This window comes from Apostichopus japonicus, chromosome 2, assembly GCF_037975245.1.
Source record: "Apostichopus japonicus isolate 1M-3 chromosome 2, ASM3797524v1, whole genome shotgun sequence".
In the NCBI taxonomy this organism is placed as follows: Eukaryota; Metazoa; Echinodermata; class Holothuroidea; order Aspidochirotida; family Stichopodidae; genus Apostichopus; species Apostichopus japonicus.
This window is the reverse complement of record NC_092562.1, coordinates 32,420,092-32,438,750: the sequence shown is the minus strand read 5'-3', so window position 1 is coordinate 32,438,750 and position 18,659 is coordinate 32,420,092. Positions and strand designations below refer to the sequence as shown.

The 18,659-nt window shown below is 40.3% G+C and overlaps 1 protein-coding gene across 9 annotated transcripts in view; it reads left to right on the top strand.

Annotated features, from left to right (window-relative positions):
* The window catches only part of LOC139957612 (mutS protein homolog 5-like), a 116,993-nt gene that overhangs the window by 73,514 nt on the left and 24,820 nt on the right, over positions 1–18,659 (top strand). For all 9 annotated transcript variants that reach the window (XM_071955302.1, XM_071955297.1, XM_071955298.1 and 6 more), the window contains 4 exons: positions 1,924–1,969; positions 7,322–7,363; positions 8,148–8,244; positions 16,589–16,805. In XM_071955302.1, the coding sequence (XP_071811403.1) occupies positions 1,924–1,969; positions 7,322–7,363; positions 8,148–8,244; positions 16,589–16,805 (402 nt within the window). The remainder of the gene's footprint in view (positions 1–1,923; positions 1,970–7,321; positions 7,364–8,147; positions 8,245–16,588; positions 16,806–18,659) is intronic.

Here is an 18,659-nt window from a genome sequence, read left to right as displayed (position 1 = left end):
ACAACATATATTAAAAGCATTTGCTATCTTTTCCAGGCCAGATATTTCCTTGTTTTTATAACTATATGGTCTTGAACAATGCTTTTTTTGATTTCTTGATTGGTAATGGCGTATGTGTGTGTGTATTCCTTGCCAGAGGAAGAAGGAATCTGTGAGATGGTGATGGCGTATGTATGTGTGCAGGAATCTCTGTGATGGTGATGGCATATGTGTGTGTGTATTCCTTGCCAGAGGAAGTAGGAATCTATGCGATGGTGATGGCGTACGGGTGTGTGTAGTCCTTGCCAGACGAAGTAGGAATCTATGTGATGGTGATGGCGTACGGGTGTGTGTATTCCTTGCCAGAGGAAGTAGTAATCTATGAGATGGTGATGGCGTAAGGGTGTGTGTATTCCTTGCCAGAGGAAGTAGGAATCTATGTGATGGTGATGGCGTACGGGTGTGTGTATTCCTTGCCTGAGGAAGTAGTAATCTATGCAATGGTGATGGCGTAAGGGTGTGTGTATTCCTTGCCAGAGGAAGTAGGAATCTATGCGATGGTGTGTATGTGTGTGTGTGCATATATATATATATATGACACCTTGGGTTGTAAACACGATTAGTCAAAAAATATATGGTGGGTGAACTTTATATTTGGTATGTGGATGCACTTTATAGAGTAAAAGAAACTTGTAATAGAAACTCGTCTGTTGAAGTGGAAAGTGATTTGTGGTCAACAGAGACAAGAAAGTCTGCAAACCTTGTAAACACGTTCACTCACAAAGTAGAGGTTCGATGAACTCCATAACCCATATGTACTACATGGATGCACCTTATTGAGTAGAATAATCCTATTGTTTTGTATGCGGCGGTCAAAGTCTGAAACCTTGTAAAAATGCAAACCATTATGATGAATGGTGTTTCTATGTCACTCACTGTCACTGTTTAAGTGGCTGAGAGGATTTTCCACTTCCACTAATAACTGTTATCTATCATCAACTTCAGAAATGAGTGCTTACCTTTGCAATGATCAAGTTATCTGAAACTCTTTTCTGATGTTTTGGTACTTGACTTTAGGACACATTTTCCTCAGTTGCTCTATCTATCAGGTGATTCCATAAACTTACCAAGGCAAGGAATCACCGAGCCTGCTGGTGCACTGGTTCTTGTTTCTAATACTGTAGTACCTATAAGTTTTGGTTTACACTTTTGTGTATGTATTTGCATGTTTATATTTGGACATGTGTATTAGGTGTATATGCATGCTACTTGTTCATGTTTATGTGTACATATGTATCTACTATTACAGAAGTTCACAAAACAAGCTTTCAGTAGATTTCAAGTGAATCTCCCCAACCATTGGGTATATATGTATGTTTTGTATTTGTCACTCTTTGCATTGTTATTATGGTAGTCACAGTCTTGTTTATGCTGTTATATCTATTGCAGTAGTTGAATTTGAATTAAGTACAGATGAGACCTTTGAATTATGATTGCTAAAATTAAGTGAGGCATCAACACACACATACATAATACATTGTAAATGAGAACACGCAACCACTCCACCATGAGTATTGCTTTTGTTCATTTTATCTATTTCAGTTCCTTCTGCCTAACATTGTTAATTTTGAGGTGGAAAAATTCATTGGATTAAGCAGGAGCTTATTCAAAAGTGTTGTGTACTTTCCATTTAGAAATTACTTTGCAGCATTAACTTGATAAGTACCTTACAACAGTATGGTGCAATGTGCCCAACACTTTATAGCATTCATAATAAAAGTGGTGTGTACATTAGTAATGACTTTGCAGCAGTAACTTGATAAGTACCTTACAACAGTATGGTGCAATGTGCCCAACACTTAATAGCATTCATAATAAAAGTGTATACATACATTTACATCCTTTTATCATTAATCCATTTCTTTGATTTCTTTTCTTCTACAGTTCTTGTCCAATAATATAGTTCACTACAAGAGTCAGAGTACACATGGTAAGGCAGTCCCTGTATGTGATCATCTTCTTTAATGTAGTTGCAATCTCTTAAATGCTCACTAAGCACACTACCTATAATCCTAGCCGAGAGATACATAGTCAATCTCTCTTAATCCTCAAAGCAACTAGTTATAAATATTGCTTGTATTATACAGAATTACACTTCTATTGATACCACACTGTCTTCTGTGACACATTTCTTACAGATAAGAACTGAATAAAAGGTTATTTATTCATTTAAGTATTCATCATGTAGGTAATGTTGGTCCCTGTCATCATCAAAGTGAAATATCAGTTTACCACAAACAAAATAACAATAATGTTAGCAGTTTTGTGGAACAGGTACACTGCAGACTTTATGTATAGGAAATAATGCATCAACATGGTTGGTTAAAAAGTGCTTAAAGAGTATTTTGCAGTACAATGCGGAAACAAACTTATGAAGTGTAGAAAAAATAAAAAAGGAAGTGAATATGTTATCACATCAAAAAATAGTTTGTGTGTGTGTGTGTCTTAAGTACATGTGTCTGGTCACTCTAAACTGAACAAATTTCTCTGCTGGCAGTTCCCTCAAATATTCTCAGTGTTAACTTCCCAATCATGCCCTCTCTATTTCTCCTATCCCTGAGACATACCCTTCTTCACTTCCCTGAGTCCCCTTTTCCCCTCAGTTTGTTTCCCTATGTTTCCTCTCCTGGGTCACTTCCTCCTTTGGGACCACTAGGGCTAGGAGTGCCTTGCAGTTACAAATGAGGAACTCTAATCCGTTACATGTATCAATAGGAATATCACTAAGAATTTTACAGCCACCTGGGTACCTTGCAAAACAACTGTGAGAAGGGAGCTCAGCCTTGCAGCGGGAGCTGGCTGCATTGAGGATGTACCCTTTATGTAGCAATGTGTCACATACCTGGAAAAAACATTCATTTGTGTATACTCAGTTCATAGGGCAAGTGCTGCTTGCTAGATATAGTTTTTTAGTTGTAGCTGTACTATAGATGATATAGAAGTACTGGTTACAAATAAATTATTAGCTACTTGAGAGTTTGGGTGCAAGGGTATGTACTAAGTATACAGTAGAGAAGCTGTGTAGTGGAGGTTTGCTACAGTAGACTATATCAATAAAGTAGAAAATACCAATAACATTCTAACCTTTCTTGCATAATTGATAGTTTGGGTGCAAGAGTATGTACTAAGAATGTAGTTGTAAAGGTGAGTGGTATATTGTGGTGCTGCAGCTGTGCAGGCTATTTTTATAGTTTCATCGATGATAACAAAATACTGGTAATATATTAAATGGTCAGCAATTCAGTTTTTATGAAGTAGTTGCAGCTATGATTGCTAATGTAAAGCAGCTGATTAGCATTTAGTAATATTGTATAATTATATAATTATATCAACTGTATATATAGCCAGGTATTTGAGACTTAAGGTGAAGTGTCAAGGCTGCAATGTGACAAAACCAGCATAGTTATGTGCAAAGGAAAAACAGGGAAGTAGCTCCCCCAGCCTTTCTACAACATTTCAATTAAATGCAGTGAAGTAGCTCCCCCAGCCTTTCTACAACGTTTCAATTAAATGCAGTGAAGTAGCTCCCCCAACCATTCTACAATGTTTCAACTAAATGCAGTGAAGTAGCTCCCACATCCTTGCTACAATGTTTCAGTTAAATGCAGTGAAGTAGCTCCCCTAGCCTTTCTACAACGTTTCAATTAAATGCAGTGAAGTAGCTCCAACATCCTTGCTACAATGTTAATTAAATGCAATGAAGTAGCTCCCACATCCTTGCTACAATGTTTCAGTTAAATGCAGTGAAGTCGCTCCCCCAGCCTTTCTACAACGTTTCAATTAAATGCAGTGAAGTAGCACCCCTATCCTTGCTACAATGTTTCAGTTAAATGCAGTGAAGTCGCTCCCCCAGCCTTTCCACAATGTTTCAATTAAATGCAGTGAAGTAGCTCCCCTATCCTTGCTACAATGTTTCAGTTAAATGCAGTGAAGTCGCTCCCCCAGCCTTTCCACAACGTTTCAATTAAATGCAGTGAAGTAGCTCCCCCAGCCTTTCTACAAAGTTTCAATTAAATGCAGTGAAGTAGCTCCCCTATCCTTGCTACAAAGTTTCAATTAAATGCAGTGAAGTAGCTCCCCTAGCCTTTCTACAACGTTTCAATTAAATGCAGTGAAGTAGCTCCCCTATCCTTGCTACAATGTTTCAGTTAAATGCAGTGAAGTAGCTCCCCCAGCCTTTCTACAATGTTTCAATTAAATACAGTGAAGTAGCTCCAACATCCTTTCTTGAACATTTCAGTTAAATGCAGTGAAATAGCTCCCCCAGCCTTTCTACAACTTTACAATTAAATGCAGTGAAGTAGCTCCCCTAGCCTTTCTAAACACTTCAGTTAAATGCAGTGAAGTAGCTCCCCAGCCTTTCTACAACTTTTCAATTAAATGCAGTGAAGTAGCTCCCCCAGCTTTTCTACAACTTTTCAGTTAATTGCAATGCAAAGTCAGGATTGCAAGGCATTACAAGTCATTAACTAATACAGGACCTGTTCAAATCCTCATAGAGATATGCTGTTGTTTCTGTCAAAAATTACTTCAGAAGTGATAGCATATCATGCATCTACAAACAGGGTCTTTCTATGTTTATAAATATCAGTATTGTAACATTTTGACATTGTTTGCCTGACTTTCTATTGTACAGTGAGTGTGATGGTGTTATATCTGTCTACCTTTATTTTGAACAGTGAATCCGATGATATTTTATCTGTTTAACTTTGTGTTGTACAGTGAGTCCAATGGTGCTGTATGTCTGACGTTCTGTTATAATGGTAGACCAATGGTGTTGTACATATAGTTCTGACTTTCTGTTCAGTAAGTCCAATGATGTAGTGTCTTTCTGACTGTACAATGACAATGAGGTCAATGGTTTTGCATCTGTCTGTATGGTGAGGTCAGTGGTAGGTATTACATCTGTCTGTCTGTATGGTGAGGTCAGTGGTATTGTATCTGTCTGTCTATATGGTGAAGTCAGTGATATTGCATCTGTCTGTCTGTATGGTGAGGTCAGTGATATTGTATCTGTCTGTCTATATGGTGAGTGCAGTGGTAGGTATTACATCTGTCTGTCTGTCTGTATGGTGAGTTCAGTGGTATTGTATCTGTCTGTCTATATGGTGAAGTCAGTGATATTGCATCTGTCTGTCTATATGGTGAAGTCAGTGATATTGCATCTGTCTGTCTGTATGGTGAAGTCAGTGGTATTGTATCTGTCTGTATGTATAGTGAGAGCAGTGGTAGGTATTGTATCTGCTTGTATGGTGAGGTAATTAGTATTGTATCTGTCTGTATGGTGAGGTCAGTGGTAGGTATTGTATCTGTCTGTCTGTATGGTGAGGTCAGTGATAGGTATTGTTTCTGTCTGTATCATGAGGTCAGTGTCATTGTATCTGTCTGTCTGTGTGGTGAGGTCAGTGTTAAGTATTATATCTGTCTGTATGGTGAGGTCAGTGATAGGTATTGTATCTGTCTGTCTCTATGGTAAGGTCAGTGATATTACATCTGTCTGTCTCTATGGTAAGGTCAGTGATATTGCAATTGTCTGTCTGTATGGTGAAGTCAGTGGTATTGTATCTGTCTGTCTGTATGGTGAGATCAGTGGTAGGTATTATATCTGCCAGTATGGTGAGGTCATTAGAATTGTATCTGTCTGTATGGTGAGGTCAGTGGTAGATATTGTATCTGTCTGTCCGTATGGTGTGGTCAGTGATAGGTATTGTATCTGTCTGTCTCTATGGTAAGGTCAGTGATATTACATCTGTCTGTCTCTATGGTAAGGTCAGTGATATTGCATCTGTCTGTCTATGTGGTGAGGTCAGTGGTATTGTATCTGTCTGTCTGTGGTGAGGTCAGCGGTAGGTATTGCATCTGTCTGTCTGTATGGTGAGGTCGGTGGTATTGTTTCTGTCTGTCTGTATGGTGAGGCCAGTGGTATTGTATTTGTCTGTCAGTATGGTGAGGTCAGTGGTAGGTATTGCATCTGTCTGTCTGTATGGTGAGGTTAGTGGCATTGTATTTGTCTGTCCGTATGGTGAGGTCAGTGGTAGGTATTGTATCAGTCTGTCCGTATGGTGAAGTCAGTGGTAGGTATTGTATCTGTCTGTCTGTATGGTGAGGTCAGTGGTAGGTATTGTATCTATCTGTCCGTATGGTGAGGTCAATGTTAGGTATTGTATCTGTCTGTCCGTATGGTGAAGTCAGTGGTAGGTATTGTATCTGTCTGTCCGTATGGTGAGGTCAGTGGTAGGTATTGTATTTATCTGTTCGTATGGTGTGGTCAGTGATATTGTATCTGTCTGTCTGTATGGTGAGGTCAGTGGTAGGTATTGTATCTATCTGTCCGTATGGTGTGGTCAGTGGTATTGTATCTGTCTGTCCGTATGGTGAAGTCAGTGGTAGGTATTGTATATGTCTGTCTGTGTAGTGAGGTCAGTGGTAGGTATTGTATCAGTCTGTCCGTATGGTGAGGTCAGTGGTAGGTATTGTATCTGTCTCTCTTTATATGTCTGTCTGTCCATATATGTCTGTCTGTCTGTCCATATATCTGTCTGTCTGTATGGCGTGATCAATGGTAAGTATTGTATCTGTATGGCGTGATCAGTGGTAAGTATTGTATCTGTCTGTCCGTATGGTGAGGTCAATGCTAGGTATTGTATCTGTCTGTCCGTATGGTGAGGTCAGTGGTAGGTATTGTATCTGTCTGTCTGTATGGTGAGGTCAGTGGTAGGTATTGTATCTGTCTGTCCGTATGGTGAGGTCAGTGGTAGGTATTGTATGTTGTATCTGTCTGTCTGTATGGTAAGGTCAGTATTGTATATTTTGCTTATCCTCTTTTCTACTATTTCTTCTTTTGTGTGGACAGTTTTGTCCTGTACTGCATATTTGTAGCCCCTTAAAATTTGAAGGATGACCTCTTAAAATTTGAAGGCTGGCTTTATTCCTGATCAAGTATATTTGATAATGAGTGAGGTTGTTATTTTACCACTGTTATGTGAATTACTGGCGTGTTTTTTATAGTTAACATACTGTAACATACTATAACATACTCAATGGTATGATCATTGTAAAAGGTATTCAAGATGGTTTGACTTGATGGTAAGTCATGATCATAAATATGGTTCATCTTTAACATGAGATGGTCACTGCATTATTTCTAGAATAGAACAGTACTGACAAGTGTGTGGGTCCCTTTGCAGTGCATATCTAAGATGTACTTTTAAGTATGTTATACAATGTTACACAGTATATTCTGAAATAGGATATCAGAGAATTGGTTTAATTTCTCCTCCAGCACTTGATGCAAGACTTGGAGATACACAATGTGAAATAACAGGTGAGATGAAACTACCAGCTGTTATGAGGTATTAGAGTTTTTGGTGCTGAGCTGTCAAGAATTAAAACTACATTCTGCACACCTGACTACAAAAGGCTTAAAATTGTGATATTTTATTGAAATGAGCAAACTCATTTAGTGGAAGATCTCGCAAACCAAGCTAATATGAGCACTGTTTGTTTGCAAAACTCATATATTTATGAGTTAGTGTCCCTCATTAGCACTTATGCATTAGCATCCAATGCAGTGGCACCTCTTCACAATGTGTGAGAGCATCTGAAGGTTCGGCCTTGTTTGTGAGAGTTCATCTGTACATGTTACTGTTAAGCAGAAATGCCATTAATCAGTCAACTGTTTATAACTATTACATTACTTATTGGAAAGAATTACTTGACCAAACATCCCTCATCAATTTTATGCAAATGTTCAATTCCATATGAAGCTATCACCATCTTCATAAATGTCACCACCACCACATTATGTTATTGGATATATGTGCCAACTCATTTGCTCTTCGGGAGTATGGAATATTACATGTCAGACTTATACCTGACGATATAATGTGTGATAGTCTGTATTGATGTTGTTAAAAAGAGACTAGTGTGAAATGGCAAAATAAACAAGAGACCAGGCGAGTAGCAATATCAGTGAGGTAATTATCATTGCAAGTACTTGTAGCATCACTTCAAACATCCCAATCTTCATAATAAGGCAACAATGCATGGGTAACTTTATGCAGTTTATCTTTTTTGTTCAAGCATTGAAGTAATGTTTTTGTTTACAGATCAGGAGACCCAGATCATGCATCGATTACAAGATGCTGTTTTGGAGAAATCTCAAGCCCTGTATTCTGTGATGGAACATGCAGCTGAACTAGACTGGTAAATGACATGTATATGTCCTGTGTTTTTTAATAGATCATGTAGCAGAGGTCAAATGTCATTTAAGTTGCTATCATTTTAAACATTCCATTATTCACCTCTGGTAGACAATATCTTAGAATTTATAACACGCACTTACTTCCCTCACATACATATGCATTATCCTCTAATACTATGCTCAAGTAGGTCAAATCTTTAAACAAGGGGTGCGGCTACCATCCATCCATCCAGGCCCTGACTCCTTCCTCTGTTGACCATTCATATGGAAAGATCTCCCAAAATTGGTCCAATTTGATCATTTTGAATATGTTAGTTTTTGACATGGGATTTATTCTTATCTTCTACTGGCTACCATCCTTCTACATCTTTTTAGCAGTTTTCAGCTAACCTCCCTTCCTAGTTAAAGTAAATATAATATTAAAGAAAAAGTTCAGAATTCTCTTTCACTCACACTGTAGCTTAATATTCCTATTTATCTTCAGTTCCCCTACGGGTTATTCCCGTCCCCTCGGAGACCTTTACAGGTTTTTCAGATCCCTAAGGGATTACGGGATCCCCAGGAGGGATTGCCCATGGCAACTTGGTTCTAAGTTCCCTCCCCCGGATTTAAAGGGAGAAAGACTTGATGTTTTATATATCCTTGATAGCCTTGCAGATGGATACCTGTACCAACTACTGCCAGTTTTGGCCTTTCAAAGATTGGGACAAGCATGAAAAGTGCCCATGGTGCCGCACCGGTTCAGATAGGGTGGGACAAGCATGAAAAGTGCCCATGGTGCCGCACTGGTTCAGATAGGGCGTGTGTAAGATCTGCGCCAACTGGACCCTGGACAACTGGAAGTCAACACGGGCTTGGATACAGGAAAAGTTCCTAATCCTCCAAGCACAGAAAGAAAAGGCCAACACCAAAGCATTGGCTAAAAGCAACCTAACCATCAGCAAGGGAGCAAGCAGCTCAAAGAGCCAGAAAGGTGCTGACCCAGAGTGTCAAGCCCAGAGGGGAGAGCCCTGTGTGCTTGTCGAGAGTGAACTGAGATCACAGTCACAGATCTGGCAGTATAAGCTGCATGCAGAGGTTGTCTATTGCTATTGCTACCCTCTTACGGAGGCTAGTCTGGCCACTCGTTTACCTATTGTGTAAGGTAGCCAGAGAACCGGATGATCAGAGAGCCAGGCAACCAGTGACCTGACAAGTCAAGATGTCGGACAACCAGAAGAAGTCCCGTGAGCCGGTAGACCTGGAAGCCGTCGAGCTTGTGTTTCAGCAACAACCGTTGGCCAGTGGATCACATGAACAAGGTGATACGAGATGTTGACAAAGCCACATAAGTTAGACTGAGATATGCATCTGCTATGCTACTATTCGCCGAAGCCCTTTCCAGATCCTTTTAGCAAGCTAAGGATATCTCCAGAAATGACACGGGCGATTGTGACACTGCTCGGTCCAGTCTCCAGACTAATATTTGACAAGTTCTCCGAGATCACCGTCCAGGCGACAATGGATCGGAGGGACTCTGTTCTGTGCTCACTGTCCTGGCCCACACAGGTGGTGAAGCGACATTTTCACCAATTGCCACTATAGGGGAAGATCTCTTTGGTGGACAATTTGATACCCATCTCCAACAAGAAGCCAAAAGATGCAGGACTCTGAGATACGCTGACTTTAAACACATATCCTGCTAGGGGTTCCATTGCGGGGTATCCTTATGCCGTTCGCCTGCAATTGGGACCTTTAAGAGACAGGTCCATAGGTATTGGTCGTCAACTTTGGCTACTTCATAGAGTTCACCACCAACCCTCCATTTTCTGGCAACTGGAAAGCCACCACAGTTCCTTCGGACTTGGACCAATGGTAGACACTGGAGACGGAGATCACAGACCTCTTGACAAAGCTAGTGATGAGAAAGGTCCACCCATTTGACAATCAGATTCTGTTCAGGCCATCATTCGTCCTGACTCCGAATTAAGGAGCAGGCCTTTGGAGGCCCACACTAAACATAAAACAGTTCGTAAACCCAAAGTCGTTCTAGATGGAAACACTTTCATCAATTTCTCCGATCCTAGAAAAGGAATGTGGGCCACCTCATAATATCTAAAGGATGCATACCTGCACATCTCAATCAAGGGAGAGGACCAGAAGTACATGAGAGTGGATTTCCAGTTTGTTGCCCTACCATTTGGCCTTTCCATGGCACCAAGGGTCTTCAAAGGATAATCCAATCCATACATTTCTGTGAAGTAAGGGCATAATACTCTTTGCCTACCTGGATGACTGGCTGATCGACTCAAGATCAGAAGAGGACTCAAAGAGAGACACATACTTGACTGTTTCCCTCTTAAAGGACCTAGGCTGGATAATAAACGAAAGCAAGTCATCTCTAACAGCAACACAAAGTCTCAGATTCTAGGAGCAGTACTAGATCTACGAAGGTGTTGGGTCCTCCCAACAGACGAAAGGGTAGACACCTCTGAATACAAACAATGGACTTTCTATCCAAACACCGTTCGACGGCGAGAGCATGGCTCAAAATAATAGGCCTGATGGGGAGCTTCATAGGAATTCTACCCTGGTGCAAACTTCAGATACAACCACTACAGCTACACCTCCTGCAGTGGTAAAACCTCCCCAAGGATCAGATGAACACAGTGATCCCTCTTCCATTGGAAAAACGGATATTTCTCACCTGGTGGACCAAGCGGCACAATGTTGCCTCGGGCAGGCCGTTCAAAGAGTAACAAGTTACAACATTGTTTTCCACCGATGCATACTTAACAGACTGGAGAGCCATGTGGGGCAACAAGACCATCTCCGGCTCCTGGAAGGAAAGGAAGTCGAAACTCCACATCTGCATCTTAGAAATAGAGGCTGTCCTCAGGGCTACTCGGCACTGGGCGGAGGATCTCAGGAACCACACAGTCATGGTACAGTCAGACAACTCAGCAACAGTGACTTAGATCAACTGCCAAGGGGGAACATAGTCTCACTCATTAGTTCAGAAAACATGGGTCCTCATTCTACTGTGCGACAACAACAACATCAACCTTCGCATCTCTCACCTATCAGGTGAGCAGAACCTGATAGGGGATGCTCTATCCAGAGAGAGTAGAAGAGATGGGTTTCTTTTTCAAGCCTTGGCAGATCACATGTTCCAAACATTGGGGCAACCATCCCGGCATCTTTTTGCAATCACGGACAACAAGAAGCTCTCCTTGTTCTGCTAAAGACCCTTCCACCCAGAAGCATGGGCAACAGGTGCACTCTCGTTCCCATGGACTAACCTATTGACCTATGCATTCCCTCTGTGTCGCCTCCTACTCAAGGTCCTGGTGACAATACGAGGAACAAACGGGGATATGATACTGATAGCTCCATGTGGACCCAACCACACTTGGTTCCCGCTACTGTTGAGTCTAGTCGTGGATCTTCCTGTCAAACTTCCAAAAGAAGGACCCCTTCTTCTTACCCAGGTACGAGGCAGACTTGACTTCAGGGACCTTCACAGTCTAAGTCTCTCAGTGTGGAAACCATCCGGAGACACATGGAAGCAGCAAGTTACTGCTTTGGCAACAAATGCCCTTATTGTCTCGATGACTAGAATAACCCTACAGACACTAGCCTCTAGATCATCAATGATGAAAGACAAGCTTTGGTGTCCAGTCATGGTACTAAAGTGGTACCGAGAGAAAACCAATCAGGACGTCAGAATTCTTTTCATCCCACCAAGACATCCCTACACCACAGCCTGTAAACCGACTCTGTCCAGGTGGATTGTCAACCTAATCAAGCCCCACTTGACAGACAAAGAACATATAAGAGCTTATGACATTAGGGCACACGCCACCTTCAGTCTTGTTTCTTATTCGTCCAAATGCAGGATATCATAAAGGCTGCGGTATTGAAAACTCACTCTACCTTTGTCTCTTGTTACTTGAGAAACACAATTTTAGCAGAAGGTTCCTTCAGTAGAACAGTACTCAGTGTTCCAGGACATCGCATTCCGGACCCACCTTTTTTATTTATTTATTATTTAGGTTTACAGTCTTGTTCAGGGCCAAGGCCCTCTCACACGACTTTACAACCCTGGTCATTGGTGACTTGGCACACCTACACACCAAAGTGTGCACAATTCAATCAATCTCTCCTGGGGCACCACAGTGCACCAAAACCACATGTTCCCCGGGGGACTTTCCCATAGGGTGTAGCCACAAACCGGCGCACGCAACTATATTTACAAGTTACCTTGCAAGTCCCCATTTATACACCTGGGTGAAGAGAGGCAATGGAGATAAAGCACCTTGCCCAAAGACACAACACAATGATATGGCCAGGGCTCGAACCTGTAATCCTTAGATCATAAGTCCACTGCCTTAACCACTTGACCACAACGCCCTCACTTCTTTTCAACGGTGCTAGTCTGAATGCACATGTATATGAGGGGAGTAAGTGTGTTTTATATATTCCTCAAAACCACTTACCTGTTTTGGGAATTTTTTAACCACACACTTACCTTATATACATCCACCCACCTCACCTACTCCGGAACATCTCTTTACAAAGTGAGAAGCCATAGTTATCTCTTCACCTGCTTCACCACTAATATGACCATTAATCACTAATGCTGCTGCCAGTCTCAAGGCAGGAGTGTGTGGAGAGGAATCTACTGAATCAGACAGATGATTCTCAAACTCAATAAGGTGAGCTGTAAATATATTCATTAAATAGAAATTGTCATAATAATAATAACTAGTCTTATATAGCAGAGACTCCAACAAAAGTTGTTCAATGCGCTTTACGGGTGCTGAATTTGCAAAAACTAATAGAGTTGAGAGAAAAAAAGTTTTAAGACAGCGCTTGAATTGGATAATAGAATCTAAAGACCTAACTTCAACCGGGTGGGAGTTCCATAAATGTGGTGCAGCATTCAAAAAGCTACGGTCACCGAAAGATCTTGTATGTGACATTGGAACCTGAAGTTGAAATTGATAATGCAAACCTATTGGTCTACATTTAGCTTGCTGATGTAAAAGAACATTAAGGTAGGTTAGGGTACCAGTTTTAATGGCACAAAAAACTACAATGAGGATTTTATAGTAAAAACAGAGTCTTGTTGGTAACCAGTGTAGTTCTTCCAGTATAGGAGTGATGGGCGTAAACCTGTTCACCCTGTAGACTATTCGAGCAGCCGTGTTCTGGATCCTTTGCAATCTCATCTAATGTTGCTACACCAAAAAGAAGAGAATTGCCATAATCAAGCCGACTCGACATTACAGCATGATTAAGTTTCTCAGTCGCAGGCCTATGGAGATATTTCCTAAGTTAACCCACCCGCCTAATATGAAACATTGTCAACTTACATGTGGTTAACTTGCTGATCCATAGCAAGGTGAGTGTCCATATATACACCGAGATTGCAGACTAGCTGAACAGAGTTTATGACCTTGTCACCAAATCTTAAAGGAACCTGATCTGATCCCAATACATCATTATAACTACTTTGGAAAAAAATTACCTCCGTGTTTTTTTCATTGTTTAAATTAAGATAGTTATTGGACATCCATAGTCTGACTTCCTAAATGGCATGACTCCATCTTAGATACAGCTAATTTGAGATGTTTTGGATCAAAGGCAACATAAAGTTGTGTATCATCAGCATACAATATATAGGTAATATCATAAGAACTAATAATGTTTCCTAGCGAATAGGTATATAGAGAAAAGAGAACAGCCTAGAGTTGACCCTAGTATCCTGTGTTGTGCAAATATTTTCAAGAAGAGAGTGAAATTGAATGTGAGACAGTTTTTTCCAAGATAGGGGAGGACGGTAAGTAGAATACAACCTGAAAATACAACCCACCTCCAACACACGCATGCACAGACTTTCAAATGAGTCAAGAACAGTAGATGGTTCAATTACCACCTTGAGAGCTTCTACAGACACAGGATAGCTTTAATCCAGAGGGTGTTATCTCGTTTTCAATTACAGAGTCACTTTCCTGTTACCATATCTCTGTGAAAATGGCTATGTCTAGGGAACTGTAACAAAATCATAAATTGTGGCTGTTTTATTATTGACTGATAGTCAGTTCAGTAGACATAGTTTAATAGGCCTTTGGCTATGGCAGATACAGTAGTATTGTCATCACGTTTGTATGAGAACCGGATCGCTTACCATGAAAGCGTAGTAATCAGTTCTCCTTTAAGACACAAAGGAGAGAGTTGTCAGGTTTTGTGTTTAACTTCAGTAGCTTAGATCTACTGTACACAATAGTGTCTCCGTGGATTGTCATAGAAACGGTGGTACAGAAGCACACATTCATGATCAGCCAAGCTTAAATCCAGGTGTGCATAGCGACACGGGAGAAACAGTATGTGGGCTAGGTACAGAAAATTAATTTCGAAGCAGGTACAGTTATTGTGAAACAGGTACAGTACAGGTACAGTAAAAGACGAAACCACAACATAAAAAACTTCAATATGTTGTGGGAATAAACAAGAGAAATCACAAAGAAATACAACAAGCAAAGTCTTGGCTCCAATGGCAACATCCACGATGTTAATGAAAACTCGAAAAATGACTAACCGAGGTAAAAAAAACGGTGAAATTAAGCTGCAAGAAGCAGCACCCTTGCGGCAGCTGAGACAGCTCCTACAAAATTCTTAGTACATTAGTACTAAGTTCTCCTGTCCTTCTCACTTGTGCCTTAGTTAATATATTTACTGACTCTCACCTTTTTCACTTAGTAGGTCCTTGCTAACAGAATTGGATCCTAAAGAGAAAGGAGGAGTCAGGGCCTGGATAGATGGTAGCCATACCCCATTTAAAGACTTAACCAAATTGAGCTTAGTATTAGAGTATAATGCATATGTATATGAGGTAAGTGCATGGGTAACAAATTTCCAAAACAGGTAAGTGGTGTCTGGGATTTTAAGCAACTTTTACAAGTATTTCACTTTATGAAGGGGCCCAATATAGCAGATCTGAGCTAACCTCTGAGATGAAAAGGTGAAAGCTGCTATAGTTAGATCTCCAGTCATAGTATCAGGATGACTTGTCATGAGTATTAAAACTATGTTGTGTGTATCGTAGGTCAGATATCAAATATGGAACTTTTTGAATGTCCAAAGGAGGTAACTTTTTCAAGTGTTCCTAACAAAATTAATTGATTTGGTTATCAAAGCATTAATGCATTGTTCGTTGCTTTCCAGAAGCATAAGAGAATGAATGAGAAGATGATGGAGAGTGCTTCCCATTGCCTTGTAAACTCTAACTCAAAAAGTACATGGTGTTTTAACTTCATACTTGTGTGTACATAGATGCAGCATCATGAGTACTTAGAAGAACCATATTGTTATGTGTGGTTAAATGTCATTTGAGATCAAAATAGGCCAAAGTCTGAAAATTTGTATAGTTGATTAAAAGTTTAAAAACAAAGCTTTGATGCCCTTAATGTATGGCATGTAAACCCACCTTTGCAAGTAAAAGTACTGCAGTGTCTTTTATTCAGTTCAAACGTCATTCAAGGTCGGGAGAGGTCAAATTCTAAATACTTTGTACACATATTAACTCCAAAATCAAAGTTTGTATGAACTGCATACTTTGTTTGTTGATACACCTTAGTGAAGAAGAACCGTATTGTTTTTTGCAGAGATCAAAGATCATTTGAGGTCAACATGGGTATGAAAACCAAAGTATGAAACCTTCTGTACATGATAGCTCAAAGAAAACTTTAACAGAGATTGAAATCTTGTAAATATGATAACTGCAAAGATAGAAATTGGATGAACTTCACACTTGGTTATTAAGGATGAAACTTGTCAAGTTTAAAACTGTCTGTGCACAGTTTACATAAATGTTCTCACTTTCTGTAAAATGTGTTAAGTAATCACCAAGCCACTTGGCTTTCTAGTTAATAAATCTGGTACTTTTACCTGAGGGAGTCTGTGCCAGTAATGGAGGTAAAAATATAGCTGCACCAATTTTCCATGAATAAAAGGTAATATTTTGATCAGTTTTTAATAAGGTTCCTGCACTTCTGCTCTAGAGATCAGAAATCATCACCATACCCTGCTACTGAAGATAAACTTGATTTTGAAGGTTAATCAAACCATGGAGCTATCATCGGTAATAGCTCCATGATCAAACTGCTGTAGATTTTGCAAGTGTGATGACTCTAATGTACAAACAAACAATATAAGAAAGATGTCTTCTGGTGCAATGCAGTAAAACATTTGACTTCCTTGAACATTGAATTTTGTAGTGTGACAAGAAACTACTGGCAATGGGAGAGTTGTCAATGGTTATCAGTCATCACTTAAAGAAAAAAAAAATTGTTCCTACGTCAGCCTTCTTGCATTCGCTGCTGCTGCCAGAGAGAACAACTACATCTGCCCAACCCTCACAATGGAGAAAACATTGGAGATTCATGGTGGTAGGCATCCCCTTCAGGAAGTATGTGTTGCCACTTTTGTCGCCAACAACACTATATCTAACAGCAAAGAGGGCAAGGTGAAGTTTCTGACTGGTCCCAATGCCAGTGGCAAGAGTGTCTACCTGAAACAGGTAAGCTGTTTTGATTATATCGTGTAAAAAGTGACTGGTTCCAATACCAATGGCAAGAGTCTATACCTGAAACAGGTAAGCAGCAGTTAGTTGTATTGATTATACCAAGTAAATGGACTGGTTCCAATACCAATGGCAAGAGTCTATACCTGAAACACGTAGGCAGCAGTTAGTTGTATTGATTATACCATGTACATGGACTGGTTCCAATACCAGTGGCAAGAGTCTATACCTGAAACAGGTAAGCAGCAGTTAGTTGTATTGATTATACCATGTACATGGACTGGTTCCAATACCAACGGCAAGAGTCTATACCTGAAACAGGTAGGCAGCAGTTAGTTGTATTGATTATACCATGTACATGGACTGGTTCCAATACCAATGGCAAGAGTCTATACCTGAAACAGGTAGGCAGCAGTTAGTTGTATTGATTATACCATGTACATGGACTGGTTCCAATACCAGTGGCAAGAGTCTATACCTGAAACAGGTAAGCAGCAGTTAGTTGTATTGATTATACCAAGTAAATGGACTGGTTCCAATACCAATGGCAAGAGTCTATACCTGAAACAGGTAAGCAGCAGTTAGTTGTATTGATTATACCATGTAAATGGACTGGTTCCAATACCAATGGCAAGAGTCTATACCTGAAACAGGTAAGCAGCAGTTAGTTGTATTGATTATACCATGTAAATGGACTGGTTCCAATACCAATGGCAAGAGTCTATACCTGAAACAGGTAAGCAGCAGTTAGTTGTATTGATTATACCAAGTAAATGGACTGGTTCCAATACCAATGGCAAGAGTCTATACCTGAAACAGGTAAGCAGCAGTTAGTTGTATTGATTATACCATGTAAATGGACTGGTTCCAATACCAATGGCAAGAGTCTATACCTGAAACAGGTAAGCAGCAGTTAGTTGTATTGATTATACCATGTAAATGGACTGGTTCCAATACCAATGGCAAGAGTCTATACCTGAAACAGGTAAGCAGCAGTTAGTTGTATTGATTATACCATGTAAATGGACTGGTTCCAATACCAATGGCAAGAGTCTATACCTGAAACAGGTAGGCAGCAGTTAGTTGTATTGATTATACCAAGTAAATGGACTGGTTCCAATACCAATGGCAAGAGTCTATACCTGAAACAGGTAAGCAGCAGTTAGTTGTATTGATTATACCATGTAAATGGACACTCCCGTCCGTCGTACCGATAGTGTGAAGCTACTAGGTGTTTACTTGGATGAAACCCTCAATCTCAAACATCATATTTCCATGAAAGCTAGTGCATCAGCCCTCGCCATGTTTAATCTGAAGAAGATCTGGAAATATTTGGACAAGTCGACATGTCTCAAAATTGCAAATGCCATGATTTTCTCTCATATGGACTATTGCAATGGTCTTTTTATCAACCTCCCAGCCTCCACACTTCATCCCCTACAAAGGATCCAAAATTACACGGCTAAAATTATTCTCGGCAGATCAAAATATGATAGTGCCTTTGCAGCATTGAAGGAGCTGCACATCCTCCCCGTCAATGTCCGTGCCGAGTACAAGATCCTCCTCCTCGTTTATAAGTGTATACATAATTCAACACCAGCTTATCTGTCCGAGTTGCTGGAAATTAAGACACCTGGTCGTTCAACACGCTCGTCAAAGGGCATCCTTCTCAAGGTTCCTTTCACACGCCGCAAATGTTTCGCAGGCCGCTCTTTCAGCGTCACTGGCCCTAGACTTTGGAACGCTCTCCCCGTCGACACAAGAAATTCGAAGACCATCAGAACTTTTAAAGCTGCGTTAAAGACTCATTTATTTAAGAACTCGTTTTTATAATTGTTTTGTTGTTCAGCG